Source organism: Panulirus ornatus, chromosome 12 (genome assembly GCF_036320965.1).
Source record: "Panulirus ornatus isolate Po-2019 chromosome 12, ASM3632096v1, whole genome shotgun sequence".
Classification (NCBI taxonomy): Eukaryota; Metazoa; Arthropoda; class Malacostraca; order Decapoda; family Palinuridae; genus Panulirus; species Panulirus ornatus.
The window spans coordinates 68,174,541-68,197,305 of record NC_092235.1 but is presented as its reverse complement, the minus strand read 5'-3'; the positions used below and the strand labels follow the sequence as shown (position 1 = coordinate 68,197,305).

Below are 22,765 nucleotides of genomic sequence, written 5' to 3'. Positions count from 1 at the left end.
TATACAGCACATTGGAACGATGTCATGTATGGGAGGCGACTTGTTCTCAATTGGTGACACCAGGGTTAATGAAATGGCCAAGGGAAACCTCAGAGAAGTCTCTGAGGTCTGCTTGTGGACAGGGAACCTTGGTTTTGGTGCATTATACATGATGGGTAGAGAGTGGATATGAGCAGATGAGTATGATCTTTGTCTGATCCTAGCATTACCTAGCATATGCTAAAGTGAGAAATGGCAAATAAATATGAAAAAAGACTAAACAGAATTCTGCATGCATCACTCTGCTTAGATTATTTTTTTTATTATTATACTTTGTCGCTGTCTCCCGCGTTTGCGAGGTAGCGCAAGGAAACAGACGAAGGAAATGGCCCAACCCACCCCCCCATACACATGTATATACATACGTCCACACACGCAAATATACATACCTACACAGCTTTCCATGGTTTACCCCAGACGCTTCACATGCCTTGATTCAATCCACTGACAGCACGTCAACCCCGGTATACCACATTCCTCCAATTCACTCTATTCCTTGCCCTCCTTTCACCCTCCTGCATGTTCAGGCCCCAATCACACAAAATCTTTTTCACTCCATCTTTCCACCTCCAATTTGGTCTCCCTCTTCTCCTCGTTCCCTCCACCTCCAACACATATATTCTCTTGGTCAATCTTTCCTCACTCATTCTCTCCATGTGCCCAAACCACTTCAAAACACCCTCTTCTGCTCTCTCAACCACGCTCTTTTTATTTCCACACATCTCTCTTACCCTTACGTTACTAACTCGATAAAACCACCTCACACCACACATTGTCCTCAAACATCTCATTTCCAGCACATCCATCCTCCTGCGCACAACTCTATCCATAGCCCACGCCTCGCAACCATACAACATTGTTGGAACCACTATTCCTTCAAACATACCCATTTTTGCTTTCCAAGATAATGTTCTTGACTTCCACACATTCTTCAAGGCTCCCAGAATTTTCGCCCCCTCCCCCACCCTATGATCCACTTCCGCTTTCATGGTTCCATCCGCTGCCAGATCCACTCCCAGATATCTAAAACACTTCACTTCCTCCAGTTTTTCTCCATTCAAACTCATCTCCCAATTGACTTGACCCTCAACCCTACTGTACCTAATAACCTTGCTCTTATTCACATTTACTCTTAACTTTCTTCTTCCACACACTTTACCAAACTCAGTCACCAGCTTCTGCAGTTTCTCACATGAATCAGCCACCAGCGCTGTATCATCAGCGAACAACAACTGACTCACTTCCCAAGCTCTCTCATCCCCAACAGACTTCATACTTGCCCCTCTTTCCAAAACTCTTGCATTTACCTCCCTAACAACCCCATCCATAAACAAATTAAACAACCATGGAGACATCACACACCCCTGCCGCAAACCTACATTCACTGAGAACCAATCACTTTCCTCTCTTCCTACACGTACACATGCCTTACATCCTCGATAAAAACTTTTCACTGCTTCTAACAACTTTCCTCCCACACCATATAATTCTCTGCTTAGAATTTGGAAAATTACTTACAAAATACATAGATATAAATGGAAAAGCTAAGAAACAAAAACTATAAATAATAGGTTCACATTATTTGGTGTGTCACTGCTGACTTACCTGGCAGCGGAGATACTGCAGACATAGGAACTCCAGAAGGTGGGGGAGGACTAGACATCAATCGTGACACCCCAATTTGAGAGCCACCAACTTGTGATCCACCAAGGTGATGACTGGTGACTGAGCTTTGACCCAGCTGACTTGAACTTGGACCAAGGTGGCCAGAGAAGTGACGTGACGGAGGCGTTAGGACAGTAATGGAGCGGTTCATGTGCATACCATGTGAGGAGCTGAGGCGTGTCATGGACTTGTTTAACTGTATTGACGATGATCCAAGGCGACCAGTACTTTGAGGTACTGCCAACAAAATACGATAGAGTACATTAAAGATTCCATGTTGTATAACAGATTTCAAGAACACATGTATGTCTGTAGTTTAGACACAAGATACTAATCCCAGTAAACAACATTTATTAGAAAAAACTTAAATTCTATTGACAGCATTCCTGGTACCCTCCCATAAAAAACATGAAGACATGAATATCAAAATGAAGAGTTTTGCACTTACTAGCAAGAATGAAACCATGCCAACTCTGCTTACTCAAAGTGAACCAAAATATCATTGATTCTGGGTAAAGACTATTACCCTAGCAGCATGGTGTCATCTTGTTTAAGGAGAGATTCCGCAAATTCTTAAGAATAGGTCATGGGGGAACAAATCCAAAAATTAGATGATTATCCCCACCCTGAGGATAGGGGAGTAAGAATTCTGTCCATGTATCTCCTGCATGTTGCAAGAGCTAAATAACTAGTGGGAGTTGGGGAGTGCTTACCTACCTGGTATTGAAAAATGCGAAGAGAGGGTGGCTTTTTGGCAGAAGCTACATGAGTGCTTTGGCAGTTTTGGTGCAAAGGACTGAATCTTGGTGCTAGGGGATCTGAACACAACATTGGATGGTGTGGCAACTGGTGTCATAATTGGGTAGCATGGTGAACCCCATGTAAATGAAAATCAGAAAAAGCTTTTCAAGCTGAATGGTTAAAGGGGTCATGATAACTGAATACTTGGTAAAAAAAAAAATACGTACAGATGGATGATTGGAGCTGAAGGTCAAAGAACATGCTAATTTTATACAATACATGACAAACATGCAAAGGATCAGGTGGAAAGACTGATCAAATCTAGGTGGAGGTAAGTATGAAGGTTGTGTGGTGGTCTTAGGGAAACAAGAAATGACATGTGTGCAAAAAGTACTGAATGTGAGTGAGCTTGGAAAAGATGTATATGTGCAGAGATATGAAGAAAGACTGAGTAAAGAATGGCATAAATCTAGTTATGTGAAACAAGAGGAGTGGAATGAGGAAACAGTGCTTACATGTGTGGATGTACAATGTAGCATGCAGATGGAATATGGATGTAGAAAAAAGGGTAATGAGTGACAAATTATGGAAGTTAAATCACTAGAGAGGAAAAAAACAAGAATATAAACTATCTACAGGTGAAGAAGGATAAACAGTATCTGCAGGTGAAGAAGGAGAGTCATTGGGAAAACAAAAGGGGAAAGCAGTGGGTCAAGAGAAAGATAAATGATCAGAAAATCAGGGCAAATAAAAGTTGAGGTGAGAGAGTACTGACAAACTTCAGAGAATTCTAGGAAATATTTCAGGAGGTGAGAAGCGAGAGGAAGGACAATAAGAAAACAAATGGAGCCATTACTGAAGAGGGTGGATCATGAACTGATGACAGGCAAAGATGTGAAAAAGGGATGGAATGAGTACTCTGAAGGACTGCTGTACAAGCTACAAGCCAGTATAGTACATGTATGTTTGGGATGGAATAACATGCAGAGTAAGAGTCAAGGCAAATGGTATGGTGAAAAAAAGAGAGACCAGTCATGAAAGCACTCCATAAGATGAACTGTGGCAAAACAGAAGAGTGGGTGAGATTCCACATGAGTTTTTTTTTTCAGAAAAAGGGCAACAGTGTTACTGACAGGTTTGTCAAGGTATTCGAAGTTTGTATGGCCAACAGTGAAGTGCCTGGTGACTTCAAGAATGAATGCATAATACATGGAAAAGTAGTGACTGAAAAGATGGTGGCATGCACACAACATCTGACTAGGGAGGAGCAATGTGGCTTCAAAAGAAACAGTGGGTATGTAGACCAGGTGTTCACATTGAAGAATCTGCATGAGAAATCCTTGGACAAAGAAAGTGAATCATGTGTGGCATATACGAATCTACAAAAAGCTCATGAAATGGCAAAGGTCTTGTGAAAGATGCTACAAGTATAGGGGTAAAGGAAAAGTTACTGAATGCAGTGTAGTGTTTTTATTGGGAGCATGAGAAACAAGCAGGGAGGACAGTGAGTGGTACCCAGTGAAGGTGAGTCTGTATCATGGATGTGTAATATCATCATGGCTGTTTAATAAGTTTATGGATGAAAGTGACGAGAGAGGTAAATGCTAGTCTTAGAGCAAGGACTGGGTTTGCAGTATACTTGGAGTGGAGGGGGCATGAAAGGTAAGTCAGTTACTGTTTGAAGATGACATGAAAGGAGAGAGATTAAAGGAGTGTGAACAAAAGTACAGTAATGTGATGTAGTAAGGGGGAGAGACATAAGAGTTTGGGCATAATTAATGGGGAGGAACTTGGGGAAATGATACCAAGCACAGGACATGTTAGCAGATGGAACTATGGGAGGTGAAGTAAGTCACTGAGCAATAGAGGGGCTATCATCCTGAGTGCATTAAGGAGCATAAGGAAAAAGAGGTCAGTGTCTGTTTGGACAAATAAGGATATATTTGAAGGTACAATAGTCAGTATTTTGGAAATAAAAATGTGAAGACATGTGATGTGAGACAAAATGATCATGTAAGGAATGACAGTATAAGAGAAAGGTGTGATATGTGCATTCTAACTGACACATATGAACAGAATGTGCTGCCACGATTCAGACACATGGAGAGGACAAGTAAAGAAAGACTGACCACAAGGATCCATGTACAAGAAGTAGAGGGACAAAGGAGAAGTCAGAAGTTTGGAGTGAAGGAGGCCTTGATGTACAGGGCCTAAACATGCATGGGAGAATGAACTGAATTAATGTGGAATAAGCTGTCAATGGGCTAAATCAGGCACATGGAGCAGTAAGGATAAACCATGGAGAAGTCTGTGGGGCCTGGGCATGGATAGCACACTCTGGTCTTGGTGCATTATGCATGATAAAGAGGGTATTGATATGTGTAAATGAGGTCATTATTCATTTGTTCCTGATACTTCCTTGGTAAGATAGGAGAAATAGTCAGAAGCATATAAAAAATAATATTCACCCACATTTGAATATGAAACAGAACCAGAGCACAATTGTGAAAAACAGGACTGTTCTTTTCAAAAACCAAGCTATACTGGGTTGAGTAGGTTGTTTCATGCAACATAACCTGTCATCTTTTTTTCTAGTGCTCTCTCATAAACCTTTATGACAAGCCATTTTACTATAACTGGCCTATATTTTGCAGGAGTTTATTCCCTGAAACTCCCATTCAGCCTTATGAAATAGAATTCAATTCAAATAAATTTTGTTATTCAAAGACTTTTAAGCCTTACTTTAACTTTTATCTATCATTATTTTTTGCAGCTTCCAGGTTCCCATATTAAATTTTTTCCTAGTTACCTCCTTATCCCTGGGGATAGGGGAGAAAGAATACTTCCCACGTATTCCCTGCGTGTCGTAGAAGGCGACTAAAAGGGAAGGGAGCGGGGGGCTGGAAATCCTCCCCTCTCATTTTTTTTTTTTTCTTTTCAATTTTCCAAAAGAAGGAACAGAGAAGGGGGCCAGGTGAGGATATTCCCTCTAAGGCCCAGTCCTCTGTTCTTAACGCTACCTTGCTAATGCGGGAAATGGTGAATAGTATGAAAAAAAAAAAAAAAAAAAAACTTTCATACAGTTTTATTCCATGCTACCAAGCTGTTCCTCTCTTTTCATTCATTTCCTTCCACCAATTCACACTTGTGTGTCTATCTTCTCTAAAGCAGTACCTCTACAATACTAAATTCATCTTGATTTGTTGAGTAGGCATCACTTCAGTTCATTCATTCAGATTCTTTAGCATATATATTTCCTATCTCCCAAACTTTTATCTACATTGCTTGCTCTGTGTCACATCCACAACCAGGGAGTCCTCAGCATATCATTTATCTACAGCTTACAGTTGTGAAATAAAAAAAACACTAATCACTCCACTCACTATGTATGTACAGTACTGACCATATCTTTCTCATTAGAAACACATCAGGCATATGCTTATCTATTTAACATCTCCATACCTGTAACAGTATTGAGTTTTAGCTTAGTACTAAAAAGCCATATTAGAAATCCTTATTTGCTTTTTCCGCAATAGACTCATGAACCTATTCTCCTTGCAATCACTGTATACCATACACATGCACATGTACTTTAACCACAACCGAAACGTTGTCATATGTATCAAATCTCTCAATCATCCCTTTCAATTCTCTACATGGAATTCAAATTTTCCTCCTCCTCCTCCTTATCATTAAATTATGAAACCTTTGACATATGAAAATACCTGTGGCATTTTCCTGAATATGACTAGTACTGTCAGGTAATACACCCATTAGTCTCTGTCACCTAAACTGATACAATCATGTGATAAGGGATGCCCTTGTGTTCAGTACCCTATTCCCAACCCATTATCTAAATTGTAGCACGACCTACTGGTCTCATACAAATCCCTACTCTTAAAATAATGCTACTTTCCAATATCTCTACATTATATTATTTCCTCCTACCTTTGCTATCCCCTTTCTAAATCTAAATACTTCACTAATTGTAAAAACTTAGGAAAATTAGCTGCATTAACCCTCTTTTTTCAAGAATTCATATAATTCTCTGGGCAAACAACTCACAACTCCTTTATTTTTGTGATGACCAAACTAGCAAAAAAAGTCTTTAGCAAATGAATCAGGCACTACAATCAAGTCTTTAACCCAAATGTGCTCGGCTTATGAAATTTCAAAACATTAACCATGCTGCTAAGTGTTCTAGTGCTAAGGGAATTACAAATGGCAACTGAATCAGTTACTACAAGTTGGGCACCTGGCTTCAGGACAAGCCTCCACCAACCATAAAACATCGTAAATAGTTTATATGCTAGTCAAGTATAGCCTTCATTTTGTTTAAATCATCAGTATCATTACAAATAATTTCTTCAATAAAACACCTGACCAGCAATTTTGAAAAAAAAATACTTACAAGCATTTAATCTAGGCATGGATCTATTGGATGCAGTTACCAATCGTCCAGTGCTTCTAGAAGTATCGCTGTGTTTTTGGTATTTATGGCCAAATTTTCCAACAGCTATTGCTGTTGATGACTGAGGCTGGAATATACTCAGGTCACGTGTAGCTAGAGTGAGATCTGTACGGCTTGAACCAACCACAGCATCTGTTCTACCACCACTGCCACCCACACGTACAATGGTCACTCCACCAGGAGTGTGGTTGACATTAGTGTTTCTAGAAAAAAGCAAAAACATTTACCACTAACTTTTTAAAAAAACAAAAATTTCTTGATTACAAATTATGACTTTTTTCCTTCATTCATCAACATCTAAGATGAGTTGCTCATTAACTATATAACTGGTTAAGATAAACAACACTCATCTACCCATTCACTTGTCAAATGTATTCCCATAATATCTCTCATATTCAGCAACAGTTTCCATTTTGGAGGCTAAAAACCTTTTTTTTATTCAAAATGGTATTCAGCATTATTTATTGTACAATATAATTCTGACATAGGATATACCTTAAAAAACTGGGGAAAACATTAAATGAGGGAAAAGAAAAACAGATATATTATCATATCTTGTATACAGTAATTTTTTTTACCTTATTTCATTGTACTCATTATTTAGTTGTTGAATGTAGACTCGTGCAGATGCATTGGAGCGGTCTGTGCACTTGTTGACAGCAGCAAGCAAGGATTCAGATTCCACTAGAAGTGATGGGTACTGGCTACATAATGCCTGCACCTCTCGCAGAACTGAAGTACAAAATCAAATAATACATACATAAGCATCCATCAGCTATTATTACTGTGAGACTTTAGAAGTAAGAGGGTAGTATTCTCTCTCCCTTATCCCCTGGAATATACTCAATATATATTTTCTTTGGGTTAGAGAGAGGTGTGGTAATAAGCAGAGTGTGGTTGCGAGGGCTGAAGAAGGTGTACTGAAATAGATTGGACACATTTCGCCCTCCTACCACAAGCACTTAAAATGTTCTTCACTCCACCCTTTCATCTCCAATTATGTTTTCCCTTACCCCTTGTTCCCTCCACTTATGACTCATATATTCTCTTTGTCAATCTGTACTCACTCTTTCTTTCCATATGTCAATACCATTTCAGCACATCCTCTTTTGTTTTCTCAACTGTACTCTTCTTATTAACACACCTCTCTCTTACCAAAAGAATGAACACTCCCTGCATGGCTCCTTCTGTTTATACTTTTACAAACTGAAATACAAGGGGGGGGATGTCGTCTACCCCTCAATCCCATCCCTCTTATTCACCTTCTATGACAAGCAAAGAATATGAGGGTAGCTTAATTCATTCCCAATCTCCAGGGATAGATACAGATATACTAAACATACTCTAAATCACAAAATTTATCTCAAGCCTAGCTATAACTGATTAACTCTGAAAACGAATTTTGCATTTGTAGCGACTTTCACTTACCAACACTTAAGTTATTGGAATCAACCTTGGGTAGTTGTTGGGCTATGTAGTCCAAGGAACTCTTCCCTTTCTCTTTACTTATTCGTCCCACTGCTGCCATCACCTGAATAACAATTATTCAAATAACATGATAATAAAAACCAAGTCAAGGAATTTCTTACAAAGTAGAAAATATGCTAACAATCTAATTCAACAGAAAAAGATCAGAATATGTGTCCTGCTACAATAAAACACAGCAACATTAAATTTCAAAGTTTGCACACTCCAAAAACATGCTACAAAACTTTTACAGATAAACATCAGAAAGTTCAGCAAATTCTATGAAATAGTTCATGACTGTGATACTTAAAAGAAAACAGGATATCTAAATTATACACTTGTGAAAAAAAACAAGTCAATTTTTACAAAATACAATAGATATACATCTTTGACATCGAAGTGCAAAGATTTGGCTGGAATCTATCAACCTCAGTACAAGAAACTGCATGAAACAAACCTTATCTAAGTCATGCAAATATATCTGATACATACAAAGCCAAGGCTATAAGGGCAAGATAACACTAAAGTGAGGTTCCAACATTATATGATGAGTGGAGGAAAATAAAATCACTTCACTACAACCTTATATTTCAGAAAATGCTAGGATAACAATACTGCAAGACCTTTCATTGATACAGCTCTTCACACTGTCAGAACTTTCAATGACAGTTCTTCCAAGCAAAAAGGTCAGAATTACTAATTTGCAGTTACTGTATATAAGAATTCTATAACAAAAAATCACAGGACATGCAATCTTAAGATGATCTGAGATGAATTTCCATAAGCTAACTAATGAAAAAATGAAGAGCAGGAGCATATGGTTAAATGTTCAACAAGAAACATACATTAAATGGGGCAGGATTTATCCCAATATCAAACATGAATGAAAATAGAATTGCAAGATAGCAGGCAGAATATATATACAAATGTTCAGTGTGTCAGAATGGATGAAACCTTCCAAGCAACAAAATTTGTTAACCATATACTCTGCACACTACACTTATTTCTTAAGCGAGACTTACTTCTCTACTTCTCTATCCACACTTTCATAAAATACCGTAACATATTCAACAATCATTCCCCAGGCATCTACATCTGAAAAAATTCTAACTGTTCATTTGCTCTAACTGTCAATCTCTTTTAAGGTCTATCACTTTTCCTAATACCACCAACCATACTGATATATGATATACACGTTACCAATCTGTCACCTGATGTATGTTTCACATTACTATACTACTTAAGCAAAGTTTCCTCTATGCTTCTCTAAACATTGCAGAGTAAGTTGCCAATCCCCACTGCTTTTGATGTCTGTACCTGTCTAAACTTATGAAATCATATGTATCCTATGAACCTACAAAACCTTACCTATCCTATACATAAATCTGGGCTGAAATGAGCACTCTGATATATACTTCTTTATCATCATTAAATCTGCTCTCAATTTCATGGGGTGAATTAGATAAATCACTCATACACATCCTCAACCCTTGCCCAGCGTGTAAAGTAAGCTATAAATTTCAGCACACATTTTTCATATGTATATATATGTATGTGTGTGTGTGTGTGTGTGTGTGTGTGTGTGTGTGTGCGTGTGTGTGTGTGTGTGTGTGTATATATATATATGTATATTATCCCTGGGGATAGGGGTGAAAGAATACTTCCCACGTATTCCTCGCGTGTCGTAGAAAGCGACTAGAGGGGACGGGAGCGGGGGGCCGGAAATCCTCCCCTCCTTGTATTAACTTTCTAAAATGGGAAACAGAAGAAGGAGTCACGCGGGGAGTGCTCATCCTCCTCGAAGGCTCAGAGTGGGGTGCCTAAATGTGTGTGGATGTAACCAAGATGTGAAAAAAGGAGAGATAGGTAGTATGTTTGAGGAAAGGAACCTGGATGTTTTGGCTCTGAGTGAAACGAAGCTCAAGGGTAAAGGGGAAGAGTGGTTTGGAAATGTCTGGGGAGTGAAGTCAGGGGTTAGTGAGAGGACAAGAGCAAGGGAAGGAGTAGCAATACTCCTGAAACAGGAGTTGTGGGAGTATGTGATAGAATGTAAGAAAGTAAATTCTCGATTAATATGGGTAAAATTGAAAGTTGATGGAGAGAGGTGGGTGATTATTGGTGCATATGCACCTGGGCATGAGAAGAAAGATCATGAGAGGCAAGTGTTTTGGGAGCAGCTAAATGAGTGTGTTAGCGGTTTTGATGCACGAGACCGGGTTATAGTGATGGGTGATTTGAATGCAAAGGTGAGTAATGTGGCAGTTGAGGGAATAATTGGTATGCATGGGGTGTTCAGTGTTGTAAATGGAAATGGTGAAGAGCTTGTAGATTTATGTGCTGAAAAAGGACTGATGATTGGGAATACCTGGTTTAAAAAGCGAGATATACATAAGTATATACATAAGTAGGAGAGATGGCCAGAGAGCGTTATTGGATTACGTGTTAATTGACAGGCGTGCGAAAGAGAGACTTTTGGATGTCAATGTGCTGAGAGGTGCAACTGGAGGGATGTCTGATCATTATCTTGTGGAGGCTAAGGTGAAGATTAGTATGGGTTTTCAGAAAAGAAGAGTGAATGTTGGGGTGAAGAAGGTGGTGAGAGTAAGTGAGCTTGGGAAGGAGACCTGTGTGAAGAAGTATCAGGAGAGACTGTGTACAGAATGGAAAAAGGTGAGAACAATGGAAGTAAGGGGAGTGGGGGAGGAATGGGATGTATTTCGGGAATCAGTGATGGATTGCGCAAAAGATGCTTGTGGCATGAGAAGAGTGGGAGGTGGGCTATTTAGAAAGGGTAGTGAGTGGTGGGATGAAGATGTAAGAGTATTAGTGAAAGAGAAGAGAGAGGCATTTGGACGATTTTTGCAGGGAAAAAATGCAATTGAGTGGGAGAAGTATAAAAGAAAGAGACAGGAGGTCAAGAGAAAGGTGCAAGAGGTGAAAAAAAGGGCAAATGAGAGTTGGGGTGAGAGACTATCAGTAAATTTTAGGGAGAATAAAAAGATGTTCTGGAAGGAGGTAAATAGGGTGTGTAAGACAAGGGAGCAAATGGGAACTTCAGTGAAGGGCGTAAATGGGGAGGTGATAACAAGTAGTGGTGATGTGAGAAGGAGATGGAATGAGTATTTTGAAGGTTTGTTGAATGTGTCTGATGACAGAGTGGCAGATATAGGGTGTTTTGGTCGAGGTGGTGTGCAAAGTGAGAGGGTTAGGGAAAATGATTTGGTAAACAGAGAAGAGGTAGTAAAAGCTTTGCGGAAGATGAAAGCCGGCAAGGCAGCAGGTTTGGATGGTATTGCAGTGGAATTTATTAAAAAAGGGGGTGACTGTATTGTTGACTGGTTGGTAAGGTTATTTAATGTATGTATGACTCATGGTGAGGTGCCTGAGGATTGGCGGAATGCGTGCATTGTGCCATTGTACAAAGGCAAAGGGGATAAGAGTGAGTGCTCAAATTACAGAGGTATAAGTTTGTTGAGTATTCCTGGTAAATTATATGGGAGGGTATTGATTGAGAGGGTGAAGGCATGTACAGAGCATCAGATTGGGGAAGAGCAGTGTGGTTTCAGAAGTGGTAGAGGATGTGTGGATCAGGTGTTTGCTTTGAAGAATGTATGTGAGAAATACTTAGAAAAGCAAATGGATTTGTATGTAGCATTTATGGATCTGGAGAAGGCATATGATAGAGTTGATAGAGATGCTCTGTGGAAGGTATTAAGAATATATGGTGTGGGAGGAAAGTTGTTAGAAGCAGTGAAAAGTTTTTATCGAGGATGTAAGGCATGTGTACGTGTAGGAAGAGAGGAAAGTGATTGGTTCTCAGTGAATGTAGGTTTGCGGCAGGGGTGTGTGATGTCTCCATGGTTGTTTAATTTGTTTATGGATGGGGTTGTTAGGGAGGTAAATGCAAGAGTTTTGGAAAGAGGGGCAAGTATGAAGTCTGTTGGGGATGAGAGAGCTTGGGAAGTGAGTCAGTTGTTGTTCGCTGATGATACAGCGCTGGTGGCGGATTCATGTGAGAAACTGCAGAAGCTGGTGACGGAGTTTGGTAAAGTGTGTGGAAGAAGAAAGTTAAGAGTAAATGTGAATAAGAGCAAGGTTATTAGGTACAGTAGGGTTGAGGGTCAAGTCAATTGGGAGGTGAGTTTGAATGGAGAAAAACTGGAGGAAGTGAAGTGTTTTAGATATCTGGGAGTGGATCTGTCAGCGGATGGAACCATGGAAGCGGAAGTGGACCATAGGGTGGGGGAGGGGGCGAAAATTTTGGGAGCCTTGAAAAATGTGTGGAAGTCGAGAACATTATCCCGGAAAGCAAAAATGGGTATGTTTGAAGGAATAGTGGTTCCAACAATGTTGTATGGTTGCGAGGCGTGGGCTATGGATAGAGTTGTGCGCAGGAGGATGGATGTGCTGGAAATGAGATGTTTGAGGACAATGTGTGGTGTGAGGTGGTTTGATCGAGTAAGTAATGTAAGGGTAAGAGAGATGTGTGGAAATAAAAAGAGCGTGGTTGAGAGAGCAGAAGAGGGTGTTTTGAAATGGTTTGGGCACATGGAGAGAATGAGTGAGGAAAGATTGACCAAGAGGATATATGTGTCGGAGGTGGAGGGAACGAGGAGAAGAGGGAGACCAAATTGGAGGTGGAAAGATGGAGTGAAAAAGATTTTGTGTGATCGGGACCTGAACATGCAGGAGGGTGAAAGGAGGGCAAGGAATAGAGTGAATTGGAGCGATGTGGTATACAGGGGTTGACGTGCTGTCAGTGGATTGAATCAAGGCATGTGAAGCGTCCGGGGTAAACCATGGAAAGCTGTGTAGGTATGTATATTTGCGTGTGTGGACGTGTGTATGTACATGTGTATGGGGGGGGTTGGGCCATTTCTTTCGTCTGTTTCCTTGCGCTACCTCGCAAACGCGGGAGACCGACAAAGTATAAAAAAAAAAAAAAAAAAAAAAAAAAAAAAAAAAAATTTAAATGTTTCTTCCTCTTTAAATTAGAACACTAAGATGAATTAGTAAGCGAGACAGCATCTTTATGGCTCCTGCATATATGAAATGCTTCCAAATCATAGCTCTGAAATCATCAACTGAAACATCTATAGCCTTAACTGAATCCTATTACTACATCAATCCATACCTCCAAGGTCTACATCATCCCCTTGTACTTTCAACTCCACTGTACTGCTATATATCTTATTTGATGAATTTATCACCTACCATACATTACAAAAGACCATGCCACCATAATCAATTTTTTTTCTTATCCAAGCACTTCTCTCATACTTTCTTCAGAGTACATGCCCTTACATCTTAATTTTCATCTATTCTCGTAATTTCAACCAGGCTAAGAAATTCATATGCTTTTAATGTTTTTTTTCATACTTGATTGATGTTTCCCACATCAGCAAGGTAGTGCCAGGGACAGATGAAGAAAGGTTGCAACCGTTCAATCCATTCTCTAGCTGTCATGTGCAATGCATCAAAACCACAGCCTCCTTCCCACAACCAGGCCCCACAGGCCTTTCTGTAGCATATCCTAGATGCCTCACATGCACTGGTTAAGTCCAATGACAGCACATCAACCCATGTATACCACATCATTCGAATTCACTCTATCCCATGCACACCTTTCACCTCCAGCAGGTTCACGCCCAAATTGCTCAAAATATTTTTCACATCATCCTTTCATCTGCAATTTGGTCTTCCCATTCTTCTTGTTTCCTCCACTTCAGACACTTAGACCCTCTCTGACAACTTTTCCTCACTCAATCTCTCCATATGCCCAAACCATTTCAGCTCAACCTCTTCAGCTCTCTCAACTGCACTCTTCTCCACATAGCCTTATCTATATCCCATGCATCACATCCATATAAAATTGGTGAGGCTATCATACATACTTTTCACTATCCTAACTAAAAAGCTTTAGGTTCCACATCCACACATACGTGTTACCAGACGCCACCTGCTCAAAGTTACACTGCAAGTGAAAATTCATCCTTGGTGAGGCTGTATCATTGGGAGTAGTCTTGTCAAAGAACTTCCCACTCTAAAGGACTCTACATTTCCCTGCTACTGGAAGCAGAGCAGCCTTTGGCTGGAGGAGTCTTTAGAAAGCTCCTGGGTAACACCAGGACACTTTCATCGAAACTGATATTCAGCTACTTATAATCAAATAAGCATCCATACATAAGAATTGAGACAAATACTCCTTTATGCAAGCTTCTTCCAAAATCTACATATCAAATATTTTTCTCTCAATAAAGTCTTCAATGCACCTGTAATTTCTCTCCCTTGCAAGACTCTACTCTCAATTTTAGCTTTACAGCAACCATCCTCAATAATCTCTACTCCAAAACACCTAGACTCCTCCAGAGCTTCCAATTCTACACCATTCTATTCATGCTGATATTATAATCCTATCCCATCTCATTCACAAACAAATGTTCTGTATTTACTTACACTCACTTTCAGCATCCTCCTCCTAAAGTCATCACAGCAATCCACCATTCTGTATAACTCCTCTGATTCAACTAACAGGACTACATCATTTGCATGCAACAACAGTGGTAACTTTCATTAGGCTTCACCATGAATTAGTAATTTGTAGACCATCACCTCATCTCGTCTTATGAAGTGACCCATCCATAAGAAATAAAGAAATCATGGCAACATCACACATCCTTGACATATTCCCATTCATGGGCTGCCCAGGGTTGAGCGCATAGGTTTGAATCCTGGTTGCCGCAGTCGGTCCAAAGTCAACCCAGATGTTCATCCACTCCTAGGGGCTGGTCAATAAAATGGGTACCTAGCTAAGGAGAAGTGGGAGACCAAATTGGAGGTGGAAGGATGGAGTGAAAAAGATTTTGAGTGATCGGAGCCTGAACATACAGGAGGGTGAGAGGCATGTAATGAATAGAGTGAGTTGGAACGATGTGGTATACCAGGGTTGACATGCTGTCAATGGACTGAACCAGGGCATGTGAAGCATCTGGGGTAAGCCATGGAAAAGTCTGTGGGGCCTGGATGTGGATAAGGAGCTGTGGTTTCAGTGCATTACACATGACAGCTAGAAACTTAGCGTGAATAATTGGGGCCTTTTTGTCTGTATTCCTGGCACTGTCTCACTGAAGCAGGGGATAGCGATGCTGTTCTTCCTGTAGGGCGGAGTAGCAACAGGAATGGATGAAGGCAAGTATGAATATGAACATGCGTATGTATGTAATGTCTGTGTATGTGTATGAATATGTGTGTATATGTTGATATGTATATGGATGTACATGTGTGTATGTGGGTGTTTATGTACATATATGTGTATGTGAGTGGATGGGCCATTCTTCGTCTGTTTCCTGGTGCTACCTCACTGATGCAGGAAACAGTGATCATATATAACAAATATGAAATAATACATTTCATATGTATTCGCCAATTCCTGCATTAGCGAGGTAGCGTTAAGAACAGAGGGCTGAGCCTTAGAGGGAATATCCTCCCTTGGCCCTCTTCTCTGTTCCTTCTTTTGGAAAATCAAAAACGGGAGGAGAGGATTACCAGCCCCCACTCCCTCCCCTTTTAGTCCCCTTTTACGACACACAGGGAATACACAGTAAGTATTCTTTCTCCCCTGTCCCCAGGGATATAATATATTTATTCTATCTATTGTACTTAATCATCGTCTCCCGCATTAGCGAGGTAGCGCAAGGAAACAAATGAAAGAATGGCCCATCCCACCCACGTACACATGTATATCCATAAACACCCTCACACACATATATACATACCTATACATTTCAATGTATACATATATATACATACACAGACATATACATATAAACACATGTACATATTCATACTTGCTACCTTCATCCATTCCCGTCGCCACCCCACCACACATGAAACAGCATCCCCCCTTCCCCCCGCGAGGTAGCATTAGGAAAAGACAAAAAAGGCCACATTCATTCACACTCAGTCTCTAGCTGTCATATGTAATGCACCGAAACTACAGCTCCCTTTCCACATCCATCCAGGCCCCACAAAACTTTCCTTGGTTTACCCCAGATGCTTTACATGCCCTGTTTCAATCCATTGAACGTCAACCCCAGTATACCACATTGTTCAAATTCACTCTATTCCTTGTACGCCTTTCACCCTTCCATGTGTGGCGGGGTGGCGATGGAAATAAATAAAGGCAGACAGTATGAATTATGTACATGTGTATATATGTATATGTCTGTGTGTGTATATATATATATGTGTACATTGAGATGTATAGGTATGTATATTTGCGTGTGTGGACGTGTATGTATATACATGTGCATGTGGGTGGGTTGGGCTATTTCTTTTGTCTGTTTCCTTGTGCTACCTCGCTAATGCGGGAGACAGCGACAAAGCAAAATAAATAAAATTAATATATATATATATATATATATATATATATATATATATATATATATATATGGGATGCCCTTGATTAGGGCCTCAGCTGCCCATGCTGTCTCAGCTAACTTAAAAAATATATATATAGTGTTCCTGACCATAACGCACTCATGGGCCGCCCACGGGTGAGCACATAGGTTCAATCCTGGGTGCGGAAGGCGGTCCACAGTCAACCCAGCTGTTCATTCACCCCTAGGGGTTGGTCAATAAAATGGGTACCTGGCTCAGGCTAGGGTATGTATGTATGTAAGCTGCTAGAAGCAGTGAAAAGTTTTTACCAAGGATGTAAGGCATGTGTATGAGTAGGAAGAGAGGAGAGTGATTGGTTCCCAGTTAAGGTCGGTCAGTAGCAGAGGTGTGTGATGTCCCCATGGTTGTTTGATTTGTTTATGGATGGGGTGGTTATGGAGGTAAATGCAAGGGTTTTGGAAAGAGGGGCGAGTATGCAGTTTGTTGGGGTTGAGAGGGCCTAGGAAGTGAGTCAGCCGTTGTTCACCAATGGTACAGTGCTGGTGGCTGATTCAAGTGAGAAACTGCAGAAGTTGGTGACTGAGTTTGGAAAAGTGTGTGAAAGGAGAAAGTTGAGAGTAAATATGAATAAGAGCAAGGTCATTAGGTTTAGCAGGATTGAGGGGCAAGTTAGTTAGGATGTAAGTTTGAATGGAGAAAAATTGGAGGAAGTGAAATGTTTTAGATATCTGGGAGTGGACTTAGCAGTGAATGGAATCATGGAAGCAGATGTGAGTCACAGGGTGGGGGGAAGGGGCAAAGGTTCTGGGACCAATGAACAATGTATGGAAGGAGAGAACCTTATCTTGGAGAGCAAAAATGGGTATGTTTGAAGGAATAGTAGTCCCAACAATGTTATACAGTTGCAAGGCATGGGCTATAGATAGGGTTGTACAGAGGAGGATGGATGTGTTGGAAATGAAATGTTTGAGAACAAAATATAACTTCCTATGTCTTGACATCTCCAAACATACTTTCCTGTATATGGAAGATTTAAACTGCAGTGTCCGGAAAAAAATGTGGGATGTCAGTTAATGGCCATATATTTCACACTCTATGCAGAGGCTGCTAACTGAACTGATGCTCATGTGAGGTCAACGGTACTTTCCTCAGAGGTCCTCCTATGAGGTTAATTGTTCTCTCCTCGGATATCCTCATGAGGTAAACTGCCCCCTAAGAATTATTTTCAATATTTTCCTATTGTAAGATCACCAAAGTGACCAACCATTCAACCTAGCTCCTCCTTTGTTTCTGCCAACAGAATTGCATTGTCTGCATATAGCCATGGTACCTTCTACGTTGTTCCATCATGGCACAACTATATCCAATTATCATCTCATTTCATATAAACATAAGCATTACTTCCATCAATAAAAGCACTTATGGGAATTTACCATTCTTCCTTCCATTCTATGAAATCACACTTCCCTGAGCCTTTCCCATTAATTTCATTACAGGCCTATTCTTCATTTGTATATGGCATGTTTAATTTTTCTCCAGAACTTTCTCCACAACCTGAATACAAAATCTAGCAAACCTAAATCTTCCTGGCTTTTGTTCACTTACATTCTACAAGGGGTTCAGTAATCATATGAACACAAACAAAACCCTATCACATAACATACTAACTATACAAAGCCTATCTATCTATCTATCTATATCTCCAATGCATGTTTTCTTCAGGAATTTCCATCAAGGAGATGGCCATGGCAAAAGTGTCCCCACTTATCTTGTCCTTACATGACTCCCTTGCATACACCATTTCACACATTCTTCTACCACTTCCCTCCCTCCAAGGCTTTTCCACTCTATTTCCCCATGTCACATATGCCTCTTTTCACACCACCTCCTTCAATCATACTATCATTCACTCTCCTTGTAAACTCTCCATACTGCATTCTTTCTACATGTTCAAACCACCTCAAAGTATTACATTTCACCCACTCTCACTCCATAACTCATTCCCTTTGCATTTCCTGCCATACCATCTCTCATACAGCCCCTCATTTCTTTTTTCCTTCCATCTAGTTATACCACATGCTTCTTTCAAATAGCTTATTTCCTTTATTCAATAATTCCCTACCCTTTACCTTTATATAGCAAAAATCACTCTGTCAAATAATCTTATACTTGATCACCTTTATATGCTGCCCTGAATGTCTTCTGTATGCTTCCAATGGCATTCTAACTCCAACTCTTCACTCTCTCACTAAATCACCCAACTAAATCCTGGCTCTTCCATCTTCCAGATGCAGTACTATTCCCCCCAACCTTATCCCATATACAGTAATGTGTTACTGTACCTACACTTTCTTTATACTCACACAAACTCCAAGCTTACTAAAACAATGCCCACAGCTCTTATATTATCAATCATAATACATACTTTATCATTTGCTCTCCACATAACACCAACTTTATCTTGTTTCACAAGTGCTCTTCCAACCTTGTTAAGTGCACCTGACCTTCAAAGCATATCTTCCTTCTGCACCTACTTATCTCCTCACAATCGCTTGTTTTTTTCCTTTTTCCTCTTCCCAGCATCAGCTTGCTTTTTCATCCTTTTATGTCAAATCATTTTATCTTTCATTTATAACTATATTTTTCACTACCTTTTGTCCATTCACCACTATTTCCTGAAAAAAAATCGGTTTACAAATTCCCTCTTCCTCAAAAATTAATTTCCTGACATTATCCATCTAAAATCTTACTGCTCTCTTCCCACAAACTAGTTTTAAGAGTTTTATACCTTGGCCTCACTTTACATTGTTTTGTCGTTATCCTTCACTTTCTCGATTATTTCCTTGGAATTATGTTTTACACCTTTTCTCAATTTCACAATTTTGATTCTCTTTACTTTGTCATTGTTATTTGTAGTCCTAAACCAACTAAAACAACAGATTAACCTATACATCACTATCATATCATACAATATGATTTCAACCAATCTCTATCACTGACATTATATCATACTGTACATCTATTTCCCAATTCCTTTATCACCAAAATCATATATATCACATTATTTTCCTTCTCTGTAAGTATACTATATATATATATATATATATATATTTTTTTTTATTTTTTTTTTATTATACTTTGTCGCTGTCTCCCGCGTTTGCGAGGTAGCGCAAGGAAACAGACGAAAGAAATGGCCCAACCCCCCCCATACACATGTATATACATACGTCCACACATGCAAATATACATACCTACACAGCTTTCCATGGTTTACCCCAGACGCTTCACATGCCTTGATTCAATCCACTGACAGCACGTCAACCCCGGTATACCACATCACTCCAATTCACTCTATTCCTTGCCCTCCTTTCACCCTCCTGCATGTTCAGGCCCCGATCACACAAAATCTTTTTCACTCCATCTTTCCACCTCCAATTTGGTCTCCCTCTTCTCCTCGTTCCCTCCACCTCCGACACATATATCCTCTTGGTCAATCTTTCCTCACTCATTCTCTCCATGTGCCCAAACCACTTCAAAACACCCTCTTCTGCTCTCTCAACCACGCTCTTTTTATTTCCACAACCCTACTGTACCTAATAACCTTGCTCTTATTCACATTTACTCTTAACTTTCTTCTTCCACACACTTTACCAAACTCAGTCACCAGCTTCTGCAGTTTCTCACATGAATCAGCCACCAGCGCTGTATCATCAGCGAACAACAACTGACTCACTTCCCAAGCTCTCTCATCCCCAACAGACTTCATACTTGCCCCTCTTTCCAAAACTCTTGCATTTACCTCCCTAACAACCCCATCCATAAACAAATTAAACAACCATGGAGACATCACACACCCCTGCCGCAAACCTACATTCACCGAGAACCAATCACTCTCCTCTCTTCCTACACGTACACATGCCTTACATCCTCGATAAAAACTTTTCACTGCTTCTAACAACTTGCCTCCCACACCATATTCTTAATACCTTCCACAGAGCATCTCTATCCACTCTATCATATGCCTTCTCCAGATCCATAAATGCTACATACAAATCCATTTGCTTTTCTAAGTATTTCTCACATACATTCTTCAATGCAAACACCTGATCCACACATCCTCTACCACTTCTGAAACCACACTGCTCTTCCCCAATCTGATGCTCTGTACATGCCTTCACCCTCTCAATCAATACCCTCCCATATAATTTGCCAGGAATACTCAACAAACTTATACCTCTGTAATTTGAGCACTCACTCTTATCCCCTTTGCCTTTGTACAATGGCACTATGCACGCATTCTGCCAATCCTCAGGCACCTCACCATGAGTCATACACACATTAAATAACCTTACCAACCAGTCAACAATACAGTCACCCCCTTTTTTAATAAATTCCACTGCAATACCATCCAAACCTGCTGCCTTGCCGGCTTTCATCTTCCGCAAAGCTTTTACTACCTCTTCTCTGTTTACTAACTCATTTTCCCTAACCCTCGCACTTTGCACACCACCTCGACCAAAACACCCTATATCTGCCACTCTATCATCAAACACATTCAACAAACCTTCAAAATACTCACTCCATCTCCTTCTCACATCACCACTACTTGTTATCACCTCCCCATTTGCGCCCTTCACTGAAGTTCCCATTTGCTCCCTTGTCTTACGCACTTTATTTACCTCCTTCCAGAACATCTTTATATATATATATATATATATATATATATATATATATATATATATATATATATATATATAGCAGGTTTGGATGGTATTGCAGTGGAATTTATTAAAAAAGGGGGTGACTGTATTGTTGACTGGTTGGTAAGGTTATTTAATGTATGTATGACTCATGGTGAGGTGCCTGAGGATTGGCGGAATGCGTGCATAGTGCCATTGTACAAAGGCAAAGGGGATAAGAGTGTTCAGGCCCCGATCACACAAAATCTTTTTCACTCCATCTTTCCACCTCCAATTTGGTCTCCCTCTTCTCCTTGCTCCCTCCACCTCCGACACATATATCCTCTTGGTCAATCTTTCCTCACTCATCCTCTCCATGTGCCCAAACCACTTCAAAACACCCTCTTCTGCTCTCTCAACCACGCTCTTTTTATTTCCACACATCTCTCTTACCCTTACGTTACTCACTCGATCAAACCACCTCACACCACACATTGTCCTCAAACATCTCATTTCCAGCACATCCATCCTCCTGCGCACAACTCTATCCATAGCCCACGCCTCGCAACCATACAACATTGTTGGAACCACTATTCCTTCAAACATACCCATTTTTGCTTTCCGAGATAATGTTCTCGACTTCCACACATTCTTCAAGGCCCCCAGAATTTTCGCCCCCTCCCCCACCCTATGATCCACTTCCGCTTCCATGGTTCCATCCGCTGCCAGATCCACTCCCAGATATCTAAAACACTTCACTTCCTCCAGTTTTTCTCCATTCAAACTCACCTCCCAATTGACTTGACCCTCAACCCTACTGTACCTAATAACCTTGCTCTTATTCACATTTACTCTTAACTTTCTTCTTCCACACACTTTACCAAACTCAGTCACCAGCTTCTGCAGTTTCTCACATGAATCAGCCACCAGTGCTGTATCATCAGCGAACAACAACTGACTCGCTTCCCAAGCTCTCTCATCCCCAACAGACTTCATACTTGCCCCTCTTTCCAAAACTCTTGCATTTACCTCCCTAACAACCCCATCCATAAACAAATTAAACAACCATGGAGACATCACACACCCCTGCCGCAAACCTACATTCACTGAGAACCAATCACTTTCCTCTCTTCCTACACGTACACATGCCTTACATCCTCGATAAAAACTTTTCACTGCTTCTAACAACTTTCCTCCCACACCATATATTCTTAATACCTTCCACAGAGCATCTCTATCAACTCTATCATATGCCTTCTCCAGATCCATAAATGCTACATACAAATCCATTTGCTTTTCTAAG

At 40.3% G+C, this 22,765-nt stretch overlaps 2 protein-coding genes across 3 annotated transcripts in view; one reads left to right on the top strand and one right to left on the bottom strand.

Moving 5' to 3' along the window:
* The window catches only part of melt (ventricular zone expressed PH domain-containing protein melted), a 110,346-nt gene that overhangs the window by 57,915 nt on the left and 29,666 nt on the right, over positions 1–22,765 (bottom strand). For both annotated transcript variants that reach the window (XM_071668164.1, XM_071668165.1), the window contains 4 exons: positions 8,345–8,447; positions 7,495–7,648; positions 6,857–7,119; positions 1,645–1,941 (listed from right to left, as the gene is read on the bottom strand). In XM_071668164.1, coding sequence (XP_071524265.1) covers positions 1,645–1,941; positions 6,857–7,119; positions 7,495–7,648; positions 8,345–8,447 — 817 coding nt within the window. The remainder of the gene's footprint in view (positions 1–1,644; positions 1,942–6,856; positions 7,120–7,494; positions 7,649–8,344; positions 8,448–22,765) is intronic.
* The window catches only part of LOC139752192 (uncharacterized), a 277,547-nt gene that overhangs the window by 235,195 nt on the left and 19,587 nt on the right, over positions 1–22,765 (top strand). The gene's annotated exons all lie outside the window — the stretch shown is intronic.